The 20,520-nt window shown below is 44.6% G+C and overlaps 1 protein-coding gene across 1 annotated transcript; it reads right to left on the bottom strand.

Moving 5' to 3' along the window:
* Positions 1-7,307: 7,307 nt before the first annotated feature.
* ISL1 (ISL LIM homeobox 1) lies at positions 7,308-16,946 on the bottom strand. The gene is made up of 6 exons (XM_036066774.2): positions 16,919-16,946; positions 15,897-16,086; positions 12,904-13,163; positions 10,812-11,098; positions 9,448-9,615; positions 7,308-7,424 (listed from the first exon to the last, which is right to left on the bottom strand). Exons 1-6 carry the CDS (start codon positions 16,944-16,946, stop codon positions 7,308-7,310), a joined length of 1,050 nt encoding a protein of 349 aa, XP_035922667.1.
* Positions 16,947-20,520: the final 3,574 nt, after the last annotated feature.

The raw sequence follows: 20,520 nt of genomic DNA, 5'->3' as shown, positions 1-20,520 counted from the left end.
TACCTTTGCTGTGCACTGAACAGCTAGTTTACTGCTGCTATTACAGGACTATGAGCAAATAGATACAACATTTTGTAGAAATATTAATTAAAAAGTTACTAGGAAAAAGTAAAATCCTTCATAGCCCTTAAAAGTTAATTCCCACCATATTTTACTTTATCATATTCAGTGGCCTGTCTAGTATTATCTCCATATACCTGCTAAGTATAACAAGTTTCAAACAACACATTGTATTTGTGACAGGTCAAAATAAACAGCAACCCTTACCCATGAGAACAAGACAAGTCAGTGCCTGAGTACAGTTAAGAATTATTTTCTGGAGAAAGAATATTTTTCCAATCTCCTTACTGAAATTCGTCAATTTCATGAAACTTGGGTTTTTGTCTTGCTTTGTCTTTTTTTCATCTAACACACAGTTGTGAGGCTGAGACTAGGCAGGGAAAGCATGATATGGATTTGTGGTGCCTCCAAAGCTGGGAGATGGTGGTGTTTGTATTACCACCACATTAAGCACATAACCAAATTACTCTCACCCACATCTATGATTAGTTTTCAAACAGAGGCAATATTATCTATTCCATGCCAGTGACACACACATACACAGAATGTTGTTTGCAAACTACAAGAATAGTGAATAACAAGATGTAACTAGAAACTCTCCCTCCTTTCTGAAACAAGAGAAAAATCCCATAGGGAAGGACCAAAATTATAATTAATTTAACCTCAATTAATCTGAAATGCAAGCCACAAATCCTTGATTATAAATCCCCAAGTTTGGCTATTTGTCCTTCTAAAAAAGAGCACTGCAAGCAATCCCTGTCCCAATGGTCCCCTTGCTCCCAAGTGATGGCAGTGCCAGCTTCTCTGTGGTAGAAGCCAGCTGGAGGATCAAGGAAGACCCATGGTTTGCCCAATGAAGCGGTCACGAAAACACTGGAGAGTCATGTCACTTCTTTGTGCTCATGGGGAAAGAAAGGGCGCTCCGCCGCTCTGGGACACCCTGTCCAAGATGGTGACGCATCTTTCTCGGTCTACTGAGAGGTGGGGGGCGGAGGGAGCAGCTTATTACTGCACTAAATGTTTTTATTGATCGCCCTTGAGTCAGAGCTCACTGACCCCGCAAACCATAAATGGCTATAGCGCAGAACTGCCATTTCCAGGCAGCAAGAAGATATACCGGATTAGTCCAAGACACCTCGCCCTAGGCTTTCTCCACAGTCCCTCCACCCACTCCGCCTCCGGGGTTCAGAGTAAAGAAAAGGGCAGCAGCGGGTTTCCCCGGAGGCTCTCCCGGGGGGCCTGGATAGAGGGGAGGAGGCAGGACTGAGTTGCGGAAAGCGCTCTCCCTCGCGGTGCCGGAGCGGACAGCTGGGCGCTGGTGCACACCCCCACCCAGAGTTGGTGGCCAGAACGCGAAGCGGCCGGGGCGCGGGTCCAAGAAAACAAATGACTGTTCTGCAGCATTCCCATTAAACAATAAAGCAAGCTGTAAAGCCTCAGGTGCTGTGTTTGTTGTGCCGTCTGTGCTGAGCGGTGGCTCCGGCAAGGGTGAGCGGAGCGCATTGGGCCGGGGGAGCGCCTCTTCGGCTGATTCCAGGGAAAGATAAGGAGCCGCCGAGCCACCAGCTCTGTCTAGACTCGCGACCTCACAAGTCAAGCGCCTTGTTTGGATTAGCCCTCCAGATCTGCCAACCTGATCAACTCCTGAAAGAGAAGGGCCCAGCAACACCCTTTTTTCCTCTCACGGACCACGATTGTCCCTTCTTTAAGGGATCAAGGGTTGACTTGCCTGCAGGAGTCGCGGGGCTGGTTAGACCAGTGTCGGTCCCCGCTTCTTAGCGCCCACCCACAGGAAACGCACCAGAGGGAAGAACCACCAGGAAGATCGGCAAAAATAAGTAGCCATCTCAATCAAATCCATAAATAACACCACCCTGAAATAAACACGAACTTTCAATCAATGGAATGGAAAGAGGATCCCAGGCAAGGAGAGGGCTAAGTAGAATCTCCCACAGGACTGTCTTAAAGTGGCTTTTCCCCCCCACCTGGCGAAAAGCAATCTTAATCCACATCTTTTTCTCCAAATCTAGGCGTCCTTTTTTGGAGGGGGTGGGGGGGGGGGAGAAGCTTTTCTTTTTAGAACGCTTTGCTTATCATCGCCGAGCGCTTTTCCAAAGGATAATTAGGCAGAAAGATTTGGAAAATAAATTTGTTTAAAAAAATAAAGAGTCAAGTAGTCTTACGTGTGGCTCTGGGGAGAAACTGGTTTCTCCAAGGCACAGAAACTGGCTTCTCAGAGCTAACAGCTTAAGCGCCATAAAAATTAAAGGATGTGATAGTAACAATGCTCACAGCAAACACTCAGCAGCGTTCCCTCCCGCCCCTCCCCCTCCTTCGCTCCCTGTGAACCAACTTCTCTGTCTACACTTCAGAAGTCTCCGGGAGGTGTGGAGAGATCCTCCATCACGACTTGGGACATTGTAAGCTGTGAAGTTTATGTTTGTGGCGCCTGGGCTCAAACAGCCATTCAGTGGCTTGCTCAGTTATCAAGAAAACAACAATCAGAAAAGATCAGTAAACAGAATCGGCTGCCAGCGCCCTGAATTAACCACTTGCATTTTAGTTTAAAAACATTGACCCACACTGTACAAGTTAATTGTTTTTATTTTAAATAGTTAATGAGAATTCAAGATTTGGGGGCATTTTTGAAAGTAACACTTTTTAAATAAATGCGCACACACAAAAAAATGCTTTACCCTTTTCTCCCTGCACGTCCCTCCAAAGAAAATTTGACTTGCCTTGTTGTTGTGACTAATCTTTAATTGTTGATTAGCAGAAAGGAAGTAAATAGGCCTTAATGAATAAAACTCAAGCATAATTTGGATTATAAATCTCCCTTACAAAAATTGACTAAACTTTACAAATAAGAAAATAAGTACTTTCTGCTTAGTTTACTTGTACTAGGGGTGGGATTAAAAACCCAAACTGATTGAGTTCTGTCCAAATTTAGCTCTTCTGGTGGTTTGGACAGAATTTTTAACTTTTTCCTTCTTTTCTTAAGAAAATGGAAAAGACTAAATAAATCCACATGGGATTTACAAGAGATATTTCATTGAGAACGATCTTATGGCTTAAAGATTCAAGGTGCTAGGGAAATGCCAAGTACTTGTAGGTACCTTAAAAGCACATTGTCTTATAGCTAGTAGTCGAAAGACCAAAAAAGAGGTCAATGCAATGAGTTTAACAAGCTTATTAGGGTGAATAGCAGCAGAGTATTACAAAGTCATCCAATCTTGAATTCCAAAAAACAAAAAACAAAAACCAAAAAAACAAAAAAAACCTGTGAATTGGTAAGTGGGTACACACACCCACGAAGAATGTCAAATAACCAGAAATGTTATTTCAATGAAGAAAAAAGTCTCTTCAAATATGATTCTAACTTAGAAAGGACCTTTTTTAATGGTAAGGAAAACCAGGCCCATTTAATGAACAGGAAAAAGAGACAGTAGACTGAAATAGAAGATGTTATTGCTCTGAAACAATGGAGGGGGGGAATCCTGAGTATCGATATTGATATGGATTGCCTGATTTAAGGAGAGCATCCTGGATGTTTTTAGGTGCATTAAGTTCTAGCTTGCAGAAGCTGAAGGAAATGAGTCATAATGTCCAGAAGGAAGAATTCAGAGTAATAAGGGGAGGGAGGATCAAAGATAATAGCAAACAGGAGGAATTTCATTAGAAGAGCACAGCTCAAAGCTAGGTCTCCAGAGGTGTGCAGGGAAAAGGAGAGTATGTGCAAGAGATGGTTTGCAAACAAGGAGACATTTCAGCTACACATTTTAGAGCACATGCTGAGTAGTCTAGAGGGGAACACACCTTTCATATGAATAATACAAGAACTAGAATGCTATCGACCCATCAATCCATTCTCAGCCATCAGGCAACAAATATCTTGAATCTAGCGAGTGAAACCAAATCGTTCATCACTCCTCTCCCAAATTACTGTACTTAAATTCAAGCTGTGGACCTCAGAAAAGTCTGACATCTATATATGTAAAACATCACCTCCTTCCCCACCCCCCTAATCTTAGGAATAAATGTCAGGATGAGAAAGCATCACAAAGATGTGTGCCTCACTTAAGTCCCTCCATTGCATTCAAATCCTAAATAAAATTTTCCCATCTAACCTCTACAGAGTCCACCAGAGGCTATGGCTGGGGAAGGGCATTTAATGGTTTCCAAACCAGGGCTTGGGTGGTCAGTAACTTTGCAGACACCAATATTCACGTTAGACCTGCCATCTTTGCAATTATCAGTTAGCCATCCCAGGTATGATGGGGAGAAAAAGGAAAACTGAAAAGGCAGGCAAATAGAAATAGTGAACAGAAAGGTAAAAGAGCCAAGTCTGATGGGAGACATTAGAGAGAGACGGGAGAGGGGAGAGATAGAAATAGATAGAAGATAGATAGATAGATAGATAGATGATAGATAGATAGATAGATAGATAGATAGATGATAGATAGATAGATAGATAATAGATAGATGATAGATAGATAGATAGATGATAGATAGATAGATAGATAGATAGATAGATAGATAGATAGATAGATAGATAGATGATAGAGAGAGTGATCTTTCCAGGAGAGGATCTGTGTAAGATAAGACGTAACTCCTGTTTTTCTCAACAGAAGACCACAAGCCATTATTACCGCCGGCCAAATTATTACCCCTCTGTGAAGAATTAGACACAACAATCAAAGTAATCAACGGGCATGTCTAATGCACTGTAACATTTTCAATGCAAAGTTTGTTTTCTCTCTGCCCCCACGTTAGAGCCTGTAATTAACCCGTTATGTAGAACGATGCCAAACAAAAGGCTAATTGAGGCTCGTTTCCCGACTTGCGGCAGGTTTGGAGAGGGTGAAAGCAACTGAAGAGCCCGGGAGCCGCGGGGCTCACCCGGTCTCCAGCCGGGCCTCCACGCTGCCCCGTCAGGGGTCCGAAGGGGCACGCGCCACAAGACACACGATTAGTGTACGTTAGCTCTCGTATTTATTAAGAATTGTCAGATACTTAAAATGGCATGACACTCGAGCATACAAATGAATCCAGTTTCTAAAGAGTCAAAGTATCATCCTGGGGTGGAGAAGGAAAGGCGACAGGGTGGAGCCCCAAATCCTAACTCTACACCCGCAAACGAAGAAGCACGAAGAAGCCTGCTTTCGGGCAGGGCCCTTTATCTATCCCTTGGTTCTGGCTCTCACACAGGAACTACTGCTAAATGCGGGGGCGGGGGACTGGGTTGGGGGGGGGAGTGTTAGAGCGCAACTCAGACCGCGGAGGGGGGCCTGCAGAGCACCCGACCCGGCCCCCAACCCAGAAAAGGCTTTTTCCAAAGGAGCCTCCGCCGCGCTTCTCTGCCCTAGCCCGACATCCTTCCAAGGTTTGGGGAATTAGAGTTGGGGGAGAAAATGGAAAGAAGAGGGGGTTGGAAACAAATTGGGGGTGGGGAAGAGAGACAAGAAAAGACACACGCTGACTGGTCTGGGAATTGCTGAGAAAACTCTCTCCCCTCTAGGCCTGCTCTTCCTGCGCAAATAAAGCAGCATTTCCCAATCGGCTGACAGCCGCCACTGGTAAATAATGGTCATACCTCACTGACTAGGCAGAAAGGCTCTCTTATTTAGCAAGAGCTTATACTTGAAATATAGGTCATTTCAACAATCCTAAGCAGGAGACTTTGGTATAAAGCACTTACTCCCAGAAAATAAAATAGTGACTCAGAATCAAAACCCATTTTAAGCAGGACCCTCTTCCTATTTGGGGTGGGGTGGATCGGGCAAGAAAAGAGACAGGAGGAAGGAGGAGAGGTAGGGAGCAGAACGGGGGGGGGGGGGATAGCATCTCATTTTCAAAAAAAAACAGGAACATCATCACAGCTGAAAACCAAAGGCTTCCAACCAGTTTTGATTAGACTATTAAAATGCAAACTGGCAAATTCGACCTTAACTATTTGCAATAAAATATCATACCTATTGTATGTCAGTTTACCCCATTCACATGCAGTCCTTAATTTCAGACATTTTAATGGCTTACTTGTAAACATATAAAACAGGGACCCTGGATCATTGCATTTATTTATTTATCTATGCCAAACGTTTATTAGTGAAATAGTCCTGAAGATATAATTCTACATATGGCGCTTTGATTTCACATAATATTTAAGAAAAAAGACAAAACACATAGAATTAGACATATAATTCAAAGACCACGGTATAACCTTTATCTTTTTTTTTTTTACTTCAGCAAACAAAAAATAATGTCAAATGACATGAAAAGTGGCAAGTCTTTCGACAATAAATAATAAATTACTTTATAATTTTTGCAATGCAAGAGCAAACAAAAAAAAAGTTTCCTTTTTTTTCCTCTTTATTTCCAGAGAGAGAAAACAGTCATTTTAACCAATAACTATACACATCTTTGGGGGAAAAGTTCGTGGACAGACACAAGTCAAACACAATCCCGAGACGCTTGTGGCAAAATAGAGGTAACCTTGTTGCAATGCTTTATAAGTTGGTTTTTAAATTTGAATTCAAAAACCTTTAAAGTCGCTTCAGACTTCTTGATAGAGGATGGATCTCAAAAAAAAAAAAAAAGAAAGAAAGAAAAAGAAAAAGAAAGAAAGAAGAAGGGGGAGGGGCAAAAGTAAAAAAGAAACCAGCTACAGGACATGCTAAGAGACCCAGGATTTCAATTAACCCCTTGTTAAAGTCAACTAAAAACATCGCAAACCAACGCAGCTCCACCTTCCTGAAAGGACTCTTTCAGCCAAGGAGGCCAGTTTCTCTTCCTGCTCATTTGCTGGAGCTCCCGTTTGGCAAGGCAATGACCAATATAGAAACAGCACCATTCAGAATAGGATGGACTAGAAAATCTCTATTTCTGCTTTTCTCTAGATGTGCAGTGAAATGAAAATGCTTTTTTTGAGATCCTTGAATATAAATCCTCTACGTTTTAAAAACGTCTTTTTTTTTTTTTTTCAGTACTCCTAAGGTCATTGGATAGCGTATGTTGGGTTTGGGTTTTGTTTGTTGTTTAATTCTAGTAAAATCCCATGATTGTCTTCACAGTGTTGCTACCATATCACCTTGTCATTAAAACAGACTTCGTGCATTTCATGGAGCATTCATTTCTCGATTCAGTTTTCATTGACTGGGTCGTTAAATACTTTTGTTTCGGAGTTCAACATTATACTTTCCCACTTTCTCCAACAGGGAAAAAAAAAAATACATCTGAATGAATGTTCCTCATGCCTCAATAGGACTGGCTACCATGCTGTTAGGTGTATCTGGGAGCTGAGAGGACATCGACGCCACTTCACTGCCAGTGGAATTAGAGCCCGGTCCTCCTTCTGAAAAATTCACCTGCATGGAAGGTTGAGAAATGAATAAAGGAGGCTGCGATTGTATTCTTAAAAGGATTATAAACTTGTCATATGTGTATATGTACGTGCGAGTGTTTGCGTGCGTGGATGGATATGCAGATAAAGATATCTACATATATAACTGAATTTTAACAGGCTTAAAGAAAGCCCACAAAGAAAAGAACTTGAGAAGAAATCTTATTGCTTTCCCATCTTTCAAGAGATCTCTGTTTTAACTGAAACTGAATTCCCAACATTGTGTTGCATTAAATTATTTAAGAACAAATGTGTTTCCCACTGTAAAATGGCATCGCAACTCTACCATGCATGCTCGAAATAAAATTATCCTGCTGGCTACATGCTGCCCTGGGAGCAGGCGAGTTCTCAGTCTCTAGGCATCAAAGCCTCTCTTCTTGAGTTGGAAAATCCATAACACACGCTCAGATCGTGTGACAGGAGATTCAGAGGAGGCTCCACAGAACAATGATTAACTCCTCAGAGGGTTCACAGCGTGGGCTTTCTTCCTTGTTGTTGGTCCTACTGCCTTTTGGCCTTCCTCTGTCTTTCTCTTTCTCTCTCTCTCTTTAAATCAGGCTCTTCCTTCGGAGAAGAGACCCATATATTATAACGTCATCGCATTATAAATATCTGGCTCCTTCTTTTAAACCGAAAGTATTGTGTTGCTGTTGGAAACCTCCTTCTCCACTCTGCCCCCACATCCCCCTCCTGTCTTGGCTTCCCTCCCACTGCGCTCATCTAACACTAAAGTTTTAGAAGGTACAAACACTTGGCTGCCCTGAACCCTCCTCTTACTTGCCTTCTATGATCCAAGTTTTGCTCAAATAACTCATAAGATTAACCTCACTTTAAAATAAGTTCTTTTTCCTAATTCCAGAGTCTACCTTCCTTTCTATTCTATTAAACTTTCCCATGGTGAGGTCAAGGGACTTCTCAAATTTGCCCAGCCTCTAGACTGGCCCACTTACAAATGTAAACCTAGGCCAAGTCCTTGTAACCACTGCCTCTGGCCTATTACCTAACTGTTGCCACAGAGAAAGAAAATGTTCCCCCAGTAAGTGTGAGGGTAAAAAGCTAACCTCAACTAAAGTTTTATTTTCAAAGAAAGGAACAAGTTTTTAGAATAGATCTTATTTTATAGAACAAGATTCTATAGGACTGTTGACTAAGAAAAAAAGTGATGTGTATATATGCCATATCACAAAGTACATATGTTTAATAATCCTATTTATCTTGATCCTTAAGCCTTTTGTAGGCATAAGGTGAGTTAACATATTAATGCTAAAACAGGTGTTCATGCGCTCTCTCTCTGACTGGTAGAACTCATGTTCCTTTGGCTAGACGTGCCCCACAGTACGTGACTGTGTATAACATCTGAACTCATACACTTCAGATGTTAAAGTAGTCCTGCATTGCAGATTAAGTTGGTCCCAGAAAGGGATATTAATAACAGAAGGTATCCATCATGTCTTTAAATAACTGAACTCTCTATTGATACATTTGAAAATTGTGCTCAGACAGGTGCCTGCTGCCCATTGATAATAACATTGATTATGTCTTACAACATCGGTTATTAATACAAACACCTTGATTTAGGTCTTTAAATATACTATTCTCTAGGAGCCGAGGAGGGAGTAAATTTACTAATTGCTGATCTAAAGTCCCTTCCAGCTCTAAAAGTCTAAGATGTTTGGTTTTGCAACCCTGTACCCCTTCCCATGCATGTCTAGGTACTTAGATACCTTGGAGGTTATCCCTCAAAGCAGGCCCAGCTGATAGAAAATTCAACCTCTATGGTCAAATTAGGAACTCACAGAAAAGACTCACAAGAAGTTTGTTTTCCTTGAGCACTTGCCTCATCTACACCGAGCCTTCTTCATCTCTCCCCAACCCTGGAGCCAGGGAGGCAGGCTCTCCCCGCCTGAATCTTTCATTGTGTGACAGTTAAACCAGAATCTTCTTTTTGTTAGAGATTCAGCCTCCTCACTCTGAGAGCTGACACTTACCAGTTGCTGAAAAGCAGGCTGATCTATGTCACTCTGCAAGGCGAAGTCACTCAGTACTTTCCAAGGCGGCTGGTAACTCTGCACCTCCACTGGGTTTGCCTGTAAGCCACCATCGTGTCTCTCTGGACTGGCAGCCACCATGGGAGTTCCTGTCATCCCCTGGATATTCTGTGAATAGGGCCCCCCAACCCCAACATGTTAATGACCAAACTCCCTCCCTCCATTGTCTGCACAGGCTAAGCAAATACACCCTGGCATTATCTTATCTATATAGTGGCCATTATTGACTCAGTTAATCTGCTGCATGTATGGATATTAGCCAGAGTTCAGTTTTGTTTTATTTTATTCTGTTTTTCTGCTTCTGTGCGTGAGACAGTAGGTCTGCTTGGACCTTATTAAACTAAATTCTATTCTGACTTTCTCCTTTCCCTTCACATTCACAGCTCATCCCAATTCCTCCCATCTGCCTTCACAGGCTATGGCATCACAGGGGTAGAAAGCTGCAGCCTCCAGACATGGTGGGTTTCCTGGGCAGTTTCAGTTACACTTTCTGCAGGCACTTCTCTTCACAGCGCCAACCCCCACCCCCAAGCATTTTGGTCTGGCCGCTATCGTGTGCTATTACACACTCACCAACTTGAAAAGTGCCCCGGCTCAGGCTTGGCTGGCCTGCCAAGTTTAATGACAGCGGGGGTTTTATGGCATTTAAAAATAGGGCTGAAGCGGTAAAAAAAAAAAAAAAAAAAAAAAAAAGAACCTCTTTAGTTTAACTCAACCAGAAATCCTGTGGAGTGGGTGCTGCCATGGGCCTGGGATGACAGTGTATAGTAATATCTCCGGAGGCCTGGGCTTGACCTAGAGCAGACGGTGCCCTGTCTTCTCAGGTCACCTTGGTGGACCTCACCGGTCTGAAGGTGCTGAGGCAGGCCTTGCCCAGAGTCACAGGGCATACCCAGGGGGTCGACGGCCAGGGTGACCCACCCACCAACCCCTGAATTAGATAGGGAGGCAAGGAGGTGTCTCTTACTCTGGTGCCTGCGGAACTGACACCCTGAACCCTGGCAAAACAGGGCCAGGCCTTGATGCCCCCTGCCGGTGCAGTGCAGGGGTGACCCTGTCCTTCCGGTGCCGGAGTGGGGGCAAGGTTGAAGGGCACAAGCCCACCCACGTGGGCTGGGGGTGGAGGTGCAGGGCTCAGCCGGCAGGCGGCCCTTGCCCGCATGGGTAGAGGAGGTGAGGGGCTGCCGGCTTTTGCCCTGGAGCAGGATGGAACTCGCTTGCAGGCCAACCTGGGCAGCCCCTTGCACCTTGCGTGCTTGCTCTGCTCCCCCCTCAAGTCCCCTACCGGACCCAGGGCCACTCACAGTTTTGTCATTGGGCTGCTGCTGCTGGAGCTGCTTCATCATGATGCTCCGCTTCTTGTCCTTGCACCGCTTGTTTTGAAACCAGACCCGGATCACGCGGGGGCTGAGGCCCGTCATCTCCACCAGTTGCTCCTTCATGAGGGCGTCTGGCCGGGGGTTGGCGGCATAGCAGGTCCGCAAGGTGTGGAGCTGCTTCTCGTTCAGCACAGTCCGAACGCGGGTGGTCTTCTCAGGCTGCTTGTGGACATGGGGCCGCAGGGCCGGCTGCCGGGCGGAGATGGGCTCGGCTGCGAGGCAAGGGCTGCCGTGAGCGCGGGCCAGGCAGCTCGCCCTCCCGTACTGCTCCCAGACAATGGCCAGTGCTTTGCAGCCTCGACAGACAAAGCAGGGGCAGCAGAGATGGGGACCAGGGAAGCAAAAGGGAGAATAATATCTGGCTCTCTAATCTGAGAGGTCAAAGCTGAGTAATTCCGGCCCAGAACACAGCCTCCACCCTTGCTCTTGTCAACACAGCCTTAGCAAAGGGGCCCAGGTCTCAGGGGCAGCATCATCCAGCATCGTTTCTCCTCCTTCCCTGCCTGTCCTCATACCCGGACTGGGCCCAGGTTACACGAGTACCCACTACCTCCAGGCTCTTGGACAAAGGCCACAGATGGTACAAGGGGAAATGCAGAACACCCCAATATCAGCCAGAGACACTGTACCAGCTGGGAGGTCTCTAATGCAAAGGTCAAAGAGAATTCTGTCAGAAAGCCTTGAACGTCAGTCCAGAGAGGGCAAGCATGTCAAGGGGCTAAAGAAATTCAGTATTCTGGCCATAACTCCAGTCCTTGATCTTTCTTACTATGAAATCTACCTGGCTGTTCCTGAGATGGGCTGACCGCATGCAAAAGAAAACCGAAACTGTTGAGCTGCCCAGGCTCTAGATAAATGACAGCTGGGAAGTGTTCTGTCTCCTGACTTTCTCCCAAATATTTCCACCTCTTCTGTGTTTCCCCACAAGCAGAGCGCAGGTTGCACAGAACAGAAATTGCCACTCTGGCTTTGCCTCTGTGCAAGCTAGTCACAAATCCCCCAGAATAGAAGTCTTACAGCCTCTGAGAAAGCGGAGTGGACAGATCTGTGTTTCCTCACCTTCAGTGTTTAGTAAGAATTGATACTTTAAAAATGCACCAGGTAGATCTATTCCTGAGGGGAAGTAAGGTTTGGAAACATTGTCTGCCTTCTAAGGGAAGGCCTCCTCGTGGCCAACCTTGCCCTGTTTCTATTCTCCTTCTTAGGGAAAGGGCTCTTGAAATGTATGGTACAAATCCTTCACCTTCCAGGACCCCTAGGGTCAGGTCAAAACCTATTGGGTCAATTTAGTGTTACAGCGACAGGCCTGAAGATGAAATTCTCACCAAATCACATAGAATGAATGGTTTAAAGAGGCAGACTCCCTTTAAATGGCAATTATTGCAGATTAGCTTGTTGACAGTTTTAAATTACAGCTCTGTGCAATGGCCTGCAGTTATTAAGACTGTATCTTTTCACATCCATTCTTTCACAAAAGGATAAAAATAAATTCTAAAAATGTTTTAGAGTGTGGGGCAGTTGTAAGGAAAAAGGATTTGAAAGGCTAAATGACTTAGGGCCACCTAAGCTTCCTCCATTGGGTTAAAGGAGGAAGCTCTGGGGGCCCGGAGCTCCACCCCTTTAATTAGGCAGCGGCAGGAAGAATACCTGGCAGGGAGCTGAAGCCCATTTTCAGTAAGCCCGGGTTTGGAGGCCAAGGTGAACTGGAAGTACTGTCTGGATGTGTGTATACATGTATGCACAAGTAGTGTACATTCATGTGTACCCATATTTAGACACGCAGATGTCTGGGGGCGGGGGGAGTCTGTGGACACCGTGAGTGCACTGAATCTTGCGCAAAAGAGCGAAGTACAGTGCAAACTGCTCCTAGAAAATCTCCTTTAACAGCCAGCCGAGGCCTCAGCAACTGCCCTGTGGCTACCAAGGTGGCCGCGGTGGCCCACGCAATGGCTGGGGCGGTGCTGGCCTAGCCCAGCGCCAGCCTCCCGCAGCCATCCTCCCTCCCGGCAAGGAGTACCTGCCATTTGCAGCGGCCGCGCCGGGTGCAGAGGGCTGAGTGGGTCACCGGCGCCCAGGCTGGCCCTCTCCACCACGTCGTGGTCCGCACGGCAGAAGAGCCCGTCCTCCCGAAGCGCGAACTCGTCCCCAGGGATGAGCTGACGGCTGCAGGCCACGCAGCGGAAACACTCGATGTGGTACACCTTGGAGCGGGCGCGCATCACGAAGTCGTTCTTGCTGAAGCCGATGCTGCACTTGGCGCATTTGATCCCGTACAACCTGCGCGCCGCCGGGCAGGGACAGGAAGAGAAACACAGAAAGAGGGGATCACTTCAAGCCGGCACTGCCCTGGCCCAAGATTGTCGAGGACCCCGGCCATACTGCCCTGGGACGCTGAAATCAGCAGTAGCCGACCAGCTGGGAATGGGAGGAAAGAAATCATTAAGTTTCTCTCACTTCTCCTCCCTTTCTTTTACCCCCCTTTTCTTTTCCTATGAACCTCTGTGTCTCCAACCATAGCTCTTAGTTCAGAACACCCCCAAAGTAAAAATGTTTGACATGTTGGAAACCTGGACCTCTGTTCTAGCCCAGCCCCAGGGTAACCCTTGCAGCTTTTGGCAGAAAGGAGTCAGGGGGGACTCTGGTAGCCACTGGCCCCACACTTTTGCCTTCCTATCCCCCAATTTCTGCTGCTAGAAATGTCTTTAAAACTGCTACAAGAAGTCCTTCCAAGAGAAAAAGAGGTTAGGGGAGGAGACTGTCACCCCACTCATTGGTAAATATACACAGATGCACAAGCAGAGTAACAAAATGAAACCTCTGAGGGTTTCCAGATTCTCTTCTGCACAATAAGCATGTTGCAGTTTTTCCCCAACTAAAGATTTTTCCTCGGGTAACGATGTTAACAGAAAGTTTCCTCTCCATTCTTCCTTTTATTATTATCTTTAAAATGTGCTCCTGCTCCCTCAATCTTTTTCAAGCTGCTGAAGCATCTACCTCTATTTCAGTTTGCTTGAGAACCAGGACCAGCCAGAAAAATGAAAAACCCACTTCTAAGGTCTTCCTCACGCCTGACCTTTCCTTACCAAGGGACAATCCTTGTAGGTTCCACCTAGGCGGCACTGCCCTGGCCCCCTCTCCATGTACCAGTAATAACAGAAGTGGGGGCATTCCTACAAACAGAGAATGGAGGTGGGGGGAAGATCCACACATAATGGGAGGAGGGCACCTCACTCCCCCAAGGGGAGAAGGGCATTCAGACCTAAATAGTCTCTCTGTTCTGCTTTTACAACTACAGGAGTTCAAAGGGACATACACACACACACACACACACACACACAATTGAGAGAGAGTGAAGGGGAAAAGGCAAAGGCAATTGGCTCCTTCTATAAATGTGTACGTGAAATTGGCTACATGAAGGTCTGTATGCAGTTGAGGAAAACACTATCTCCACTGGAGGAAAGATAGTCCTAGAGGTGCAAAGTGAGCTCTCCCTCTCCAGAATCTTGAGTTCACACACTAATCAAGTAAACAATGAAAACGGCTCATTTGTCAGAGGTTAGAAGGTAGATTCAAAAGTTTTTCTTCCCTCCGCCTACTCTATGTGAGATCTTCCATTTCATAGGATGAGGACTTTACCTTGCCTGTGACCAAACAATTTGGAAAATCCCTCCCCCTTCCTCCCGTTCCCCACTTCCCCTATTTCCTCCCACTCTCCTTCCCTCCCCACCCCCCATCCCACAAAGTATTAATAAACCCTTAGACACACTGTTCAGTTTTACTTATCAAGATTATACACTCTATTTCATGATTTTACAATAAGAAAAAGTGCTGGACACAAAGTGAACAGGTAAAAATTGTGACCACATATTTAATTCTTAACTAAACTTTAATATAAGTTCTCAGCTCCAGAAATTCTATAAACTTACAAAAGCTAATTACTTGTTAATAGCCACTGGAGAAATTTTAAAAATATATAATATTTTTATATTATTTAACATAATGGTGAAGGTGTTATCTCTTCTGTTTGTTATTAAAACAATAAAATTTTCTTTAGGAATTCTACTGACATCCTTCTGACACATATATACACAGGTAGAGAAAATTTGAGATTTGTGAAGCATGAAGTTGAGACACAAAATAAACTGAAAGAAAAAAAAAAACCCTCAGAAAGTCCCCTATGTGGTTTTAGTCTTGTCAGTATGGGCAATTCGCTCATTTTATCAGTTACCAGATTTTAATGTGAGAAAGGAAGCTGTTCAATTATCTAAATATACCAATTGTTCGTAGACAGATGATGGGCAATTTGATCTGCTCTGTCTAATTCATCAGCTCAGATAAGATAAGAAAGAAAAGATAGTCAGATGTCACCAAAGGGTTAATATTTAAAAAGATTAAATTTCCGGTCTTTTTTGCAGGGAATATTTGGATTGGTTTTGAAATTTTCCAAGAAAGGACTCTTACCCTAAAAATAAATGGGGCAATATTTCTATTTGCACTTTCAAGGTGCATTTCTAAACATCCTTAGGTCAAACTTTTATTTCGCCTATTGCATTGACATCTCCACAAAATTTGTTACTAATGAGACACTGAACTATAAAAATAAATAAATGAATAGGGAAAAACACTGCACAATACAATAAAAACCAACCTTTAAAAAAGAAAGTTTAGAAAGCCCAGATTATCCATCTTTAAATTTCTGCTTGTTTTGGAAGGGGGAGGGTGAAAGAAGAAAATAATTTGAGCATCACAAATTCCAAGAGCAATTAAACAAGCTTCAACACCACACAATTTATGAAAACCACTATTGAGTTTGTGCGGGGATTTTCCCCTAAAAAGTGAGGTAAACAGAATAGTTTAATTTACATAACATACTTAAAGAATAACTTTTGCACACTGGACTCCACTAAGGCATACTTCGCAAAAAGACAAAGCCACATCAAGTAATAAAAAAAGGAGTAGAGAGAGACGGGGAAATCTCACAAAATTAAAGAAGCAATATAAATGGCGTACCTGATATAATCTCTTTTACAGTAGGTTTTCCCATCTCTAACAAAGCACGTACAGCTCTCATCCAAATACTGATTACACTCCGCACATTTCAAACATGCCGCATGCCATTCCAAATCCGGAGAAACCCTCAGAATATACTGATCGTGAATTTGATTGCCGCAACCAACACATAGGGAAATCAGACGTTTTTCTGAAATGAAAATAAATACATGATTGACTAACCGTTTACTTCCTACAGAGATAAACACACTTTTAGTGTCGTTCTCTTATAGGGCGTACTCTAGGAGTTTTGTTGTTTTTTTTTTTTCCCCTTCTTTTTTTTTTTTTTTTAAGAGTATTGCACTTTGGGATGGTAATTGAAGTGTGCCATCAAAACCTTGACTCATTTTAAAAAGGAGGCGGAATATATGTAAAATGCAGATTTGAATAGTCTACATTTTTAAGCCTAGCACGCAATCAAACCCGTTCATTTTGTATTTCTTTTTCCTCCCTCCTCCCTCTTTGCCGTAATCATTGGGAAAGATCATGGATAAGTCAAGTCAAAGAAAAGGTTTTGACTAGAAGCGTTAAGTGAACGCTTATATTTTCCATGAAGCACGCTCTTAAATAGCACAGAGGACTGGATATTGTTAGTAAGAGCAGACATCAATACAGTTGTCACTCGTTCTCTTTTGCAAGTCTAATGCTAATTCACATCTCCGGGTATTGTATGTACAGGCAGACCTTTGCAACGGAATAACCTCGGAGAGCTCAAGGTTCCCGAGGAGGAAACCACCGCTTTAGCACCAGAAGGCTAGGGTTTTGGAGGGCACACAGGCGAATTCAAACACAAGGTACGATCAGTTTCCCGAAGATCAGAACCGACAGCAAGCATGCAGGCGTGGCGGCAACAAGAAAAAGCCACCTTTTCTCTCTCTCCAGGCAATGACTCCAACTGTGAAGAGCCCTTGGCACCCGTGCCTGAGAGAGACCCCCGCACAAGAACAGCACACCGAGCCCCACAAGGTAAAATAGCCTCTTACTTTTTGGTGGATCTCCCATGTCTCCCATATCTGTAAGAGGGAGTAATGTCCACAGTGAAATGGTGGTTGTACAGTTGGTGAACAGCCCACAGAGAGGATGCTGGAGCTGTGGCTAAGTGGGAAATAGTGGCCCCTGGGGTTGCCAAGGCTGAGAGAACCGCTGCCCGGCTGCGCCGCGCCCTCGCGGATCTGGGAGTCCAATTTAAGCCGGCGGAGTTGGCGGAGCAGAGGCGCTGCGGCGGCGGCGGACTCGGCGCGGCTCCGGCACCTCTCTTCCTTATCTCTTACTCAAACTTCTCAGCTCCAACTCAGCTCCATCGCCATTGGTCTGACGCAGCGCGCGGGGACGTCAGGCGAGCGCCGCGCCCATTGGCTGTGGGGCGCGCGGCGCAGCTGTTCTGATTATCATATTTCAGCCTCGCCGCCGCCGTGCGCCACTGACCGCTCGGCGAGCCCGCGGGAGAGGATTAGGGCTCCCGAGGCAACTTGCTCTGAGCTCAGGCCGCTCTCTCCCGAAGCTCGGGCTGCCCAGCTGCTCTGGCTTTTGGCCTTCCTCTCCTTCTCCTTCTCCTCCTCCTGCCCCCCCCTCCCGTGCTCCTTCCCGGCGGTGCCGTCAGCGCCCTCGCCTCCTGTCGCGCTGCTCCTCCGCCCTGCGCTCCTGGGGTCCCCGCAATCCGGCTGGCCGTGTTGCGCGCGGGGCACTTTTCTGCCGCCGGTGGCGAGTGGCTGGTGGGTAGGTCTTCCTGATGACGAGGTCCTTCCAGGCCTCTAGGAAAAGGGGCGACTTGGAACAGGCCGTTTGGCTCGGTTTGGTCTCGCGCTTTAGCGCTCAGCTCCGGGCCTGGCCCGGCTTGGCTGCCCGGGAGGGTGAGTTCCCGAACTGGCTGCGCCTGGCGCGCTGGGAGCTGCCTGCGGGAAGAAGAACCGGGAATGGGATGAATAAACCCACAGGAATTGTTCTCTACTGCTACCCCACTACCCCGTTACCACCGACCTCAGATCTCCAAAAAGCTGGGGTGGGAGGAAAAGAGTGCTTCTTGCCTTTAGCGGAGAATCAGGTTGGGAGCACACAGGTAAAACTAAGTTGACTCCGCGGACTCCTCTCTCTTCTAACAGTCCTTGAGGTCTGCTTTTGCAGTTTAGCCCTAGAATTTAGAAGCGCACTAACCCAAAGCCAAAGACTGAAATGATCTTCCAGTAGCGGAAAGTTTGTAAAGCGATTAATAGATATCCTGTCCAGTTCCTCTGTCTGCTGGTGTCCTGCCCTTTGTTTTTAAGCAAACGTGTGCAATTTGCTCGTGGTGTTTTCGGCAATTATAAGGACAGTTCTCCATGTCTGTAGTCTAGAGATTTTAAAAAATGTGTTAGTTTAAGAGCGTGAGGAGGGAGGGATCAAATATTGAAAGGCAGTGAAATACCTGTTTCACTTCACCGGGTTTGTTTATCTGATAATTTTCTCTCGGGAAACAACCTGGAGAAAGACGAACGTTGGCTCCAACTCGCGGGTAACCTTTTTCAATAATTTCTGACATGTTCCCGTCACCTTTTACAGTCTCCCAAAAACAAAGTCACGGGAAAGTCCACGAAGAACACCCACACGTCTCCCAAAGCTTCTGAATAGCTAATCCTTATCTAAAGTGACTGCCAGTTTTCTCTTAAAAGGTCCACAAACCCAAGCAGTAGAAGGCTTAATTTCGGTGTCTTGCTGCCGCGAGAAAACCCAGTTGTGTTAGGAAACTCCTTTCTTTGTACTTTTCGCCAGATCCAACCCTTGATAAGAGCTGTGAGCTCTCAGCTGGCCTCAGTATCTCAGTTTGCATGGATATGCTTTTCCAGAGTGCAAAAAAACCTAAGATGTTTGAGTTTCCTCCTGACCTAGTTGGGCTTTACCAAGAACACGTATCTGTTTCGTTTTGTTTTCTCTCAAGGAAGAGTTTTAACCGGATCTCATGCCTTCTATTTTTATTATATCTGTGTGTGTGTGAAATTGAAAGTTGGAATAGACATAGGTTGATAAATTTATCCAATTTTTTGTTTAAAAATCTGTTTTGTTTAAAGTTTCTAGTCTCCGGTATTATATGCATGGAGCCTTTTGTCAGGCTGCTTTTGCAAAGCTGCTGCTGGTAATCAAAACACGAAGCCAAGTCTTCCCGGTATAAGGGCATGTTTCCCTTACAGATAACCAAGTTGACTCTAGTTTAAAAAAAAAAAAAGAAAAAAAGATACCACTATAATGCCAGAAAGTAAGTGGAGGATTTTAACCAATCAAATTCCATTATGCCACCTTTATAACATGGAATTAAACAACAGAAGCTGCAGAAGCCTGATGACATATTTGAGATCCACAAAGCGCCCTCACTATCCATTCTCCTTCAAACCAGTCACATACACAGCGTGGTTATTTTAACTTCCTAAACTGATAACCTATTCCAAAGAATTATTGCTGATGATGGTAGCAATTCCAAATAGAAAAGCTGGCATGTGCCTTGGAGGAAAACATTCACTCATGGGCAGTTTCATCATAATGGTGAAGACACTTTTTTTTTCCCCTTTTTTTCAGCCCACACTGTTATTGTAATCAAGTATTTATTTTCTTAGTAAGTTCCTAAGCTGATAGAGGTAAAGATCATGCAGAAGATACTCCCTGTTAAAGGGAGAAAGTTGAAGGAACCCAATAATATGTTGTTCCATGATGGATGTGTTCTTGAGTTCTGTGTCTACTGCTAATACATTTTGCATCAGAATCAAAGTTAGGGGAGCAGCCATTATTTTTTCACTTCACCTGAAAGTTTAAATGTGACCACAGATTATTCTCCTCTTTCCTTAGCTGATTGCTACATGTGCATTTAATGCATCAAATATATCGGTTAAAAAATTGTGTAATGTTTTTATAGAATACAACAAACTGTGATTAGCAATATTTCCCCCAGTACTTGATCACAGGAGCGACCTCTTGTGTTCAAAGGGGAGATTAGACCCTTTCCCCTCTCCTGACAAAAATGGACTTATTTTGACCTTTCATGTTCTGTTAGGTCAAAAATACATCTTTCAGAACAGCAGTTGTGTGAATCCCCTTCTGTGAGCTCCTCTATTGATGAGAGAAGAAGAAGAATATTGGTAGTTACTAAGTATAGTCCCCATTACCTCCAGGCCACCCCAATATACTTCACGGTGTCTTTGAATATAAAAGGTATGCTGAGGTTAAGTAAGTTCCTCTTGAGTCTGTGGCGTCTGCCAACGTACACTTGTACACACCTTCCAAAATGCAGCTATTACACTTAAAACTCCTGGTGGGCTCTTAAGCCTATGTGTTTGTGTGCTGTTTCTTTCTCTGCTTTAAAATTTAAACATTCCACATCAAACTTAATGCCAGATAGCCCTGAATGAATATGTTCTCAGGCTACTTTTCAGAAATCTAAATAGGTTTTAATTGCAATTGAAAAGTGGCATTACACATTTAGAATGTATTTATTCCCCAACAAGTTCTGGCAGATATAAGTGAATTTTAGCTCAGTTCTTTGGAAAATTATGTACAGTAAAGGAAAAAGCTTTCTCCTTCCCCACTAACCAAGATTGGGAAGGAAAGGGCATTTTGATCAGCT

Source organism: Halichoerus grypus, chromosome 2 (genome assembly GCF_964656455.1).
Source record: "Halichoerus grypus chromosome 2, mHalGry1.hap1.1, whole genome shotgun sequence".
Classification (NCBI taxonomy): Eukaryota; Metazoa; Chordata; class Mammalia; order Carnivora; family Phocidae; genus Halichoerus; species Halichoerus grypus.
The sequence above is the reverse complement of the archived record's forward strand: the minus strand, read 5'-3'. Positions and strand labels throughout refer to the sequence as shown.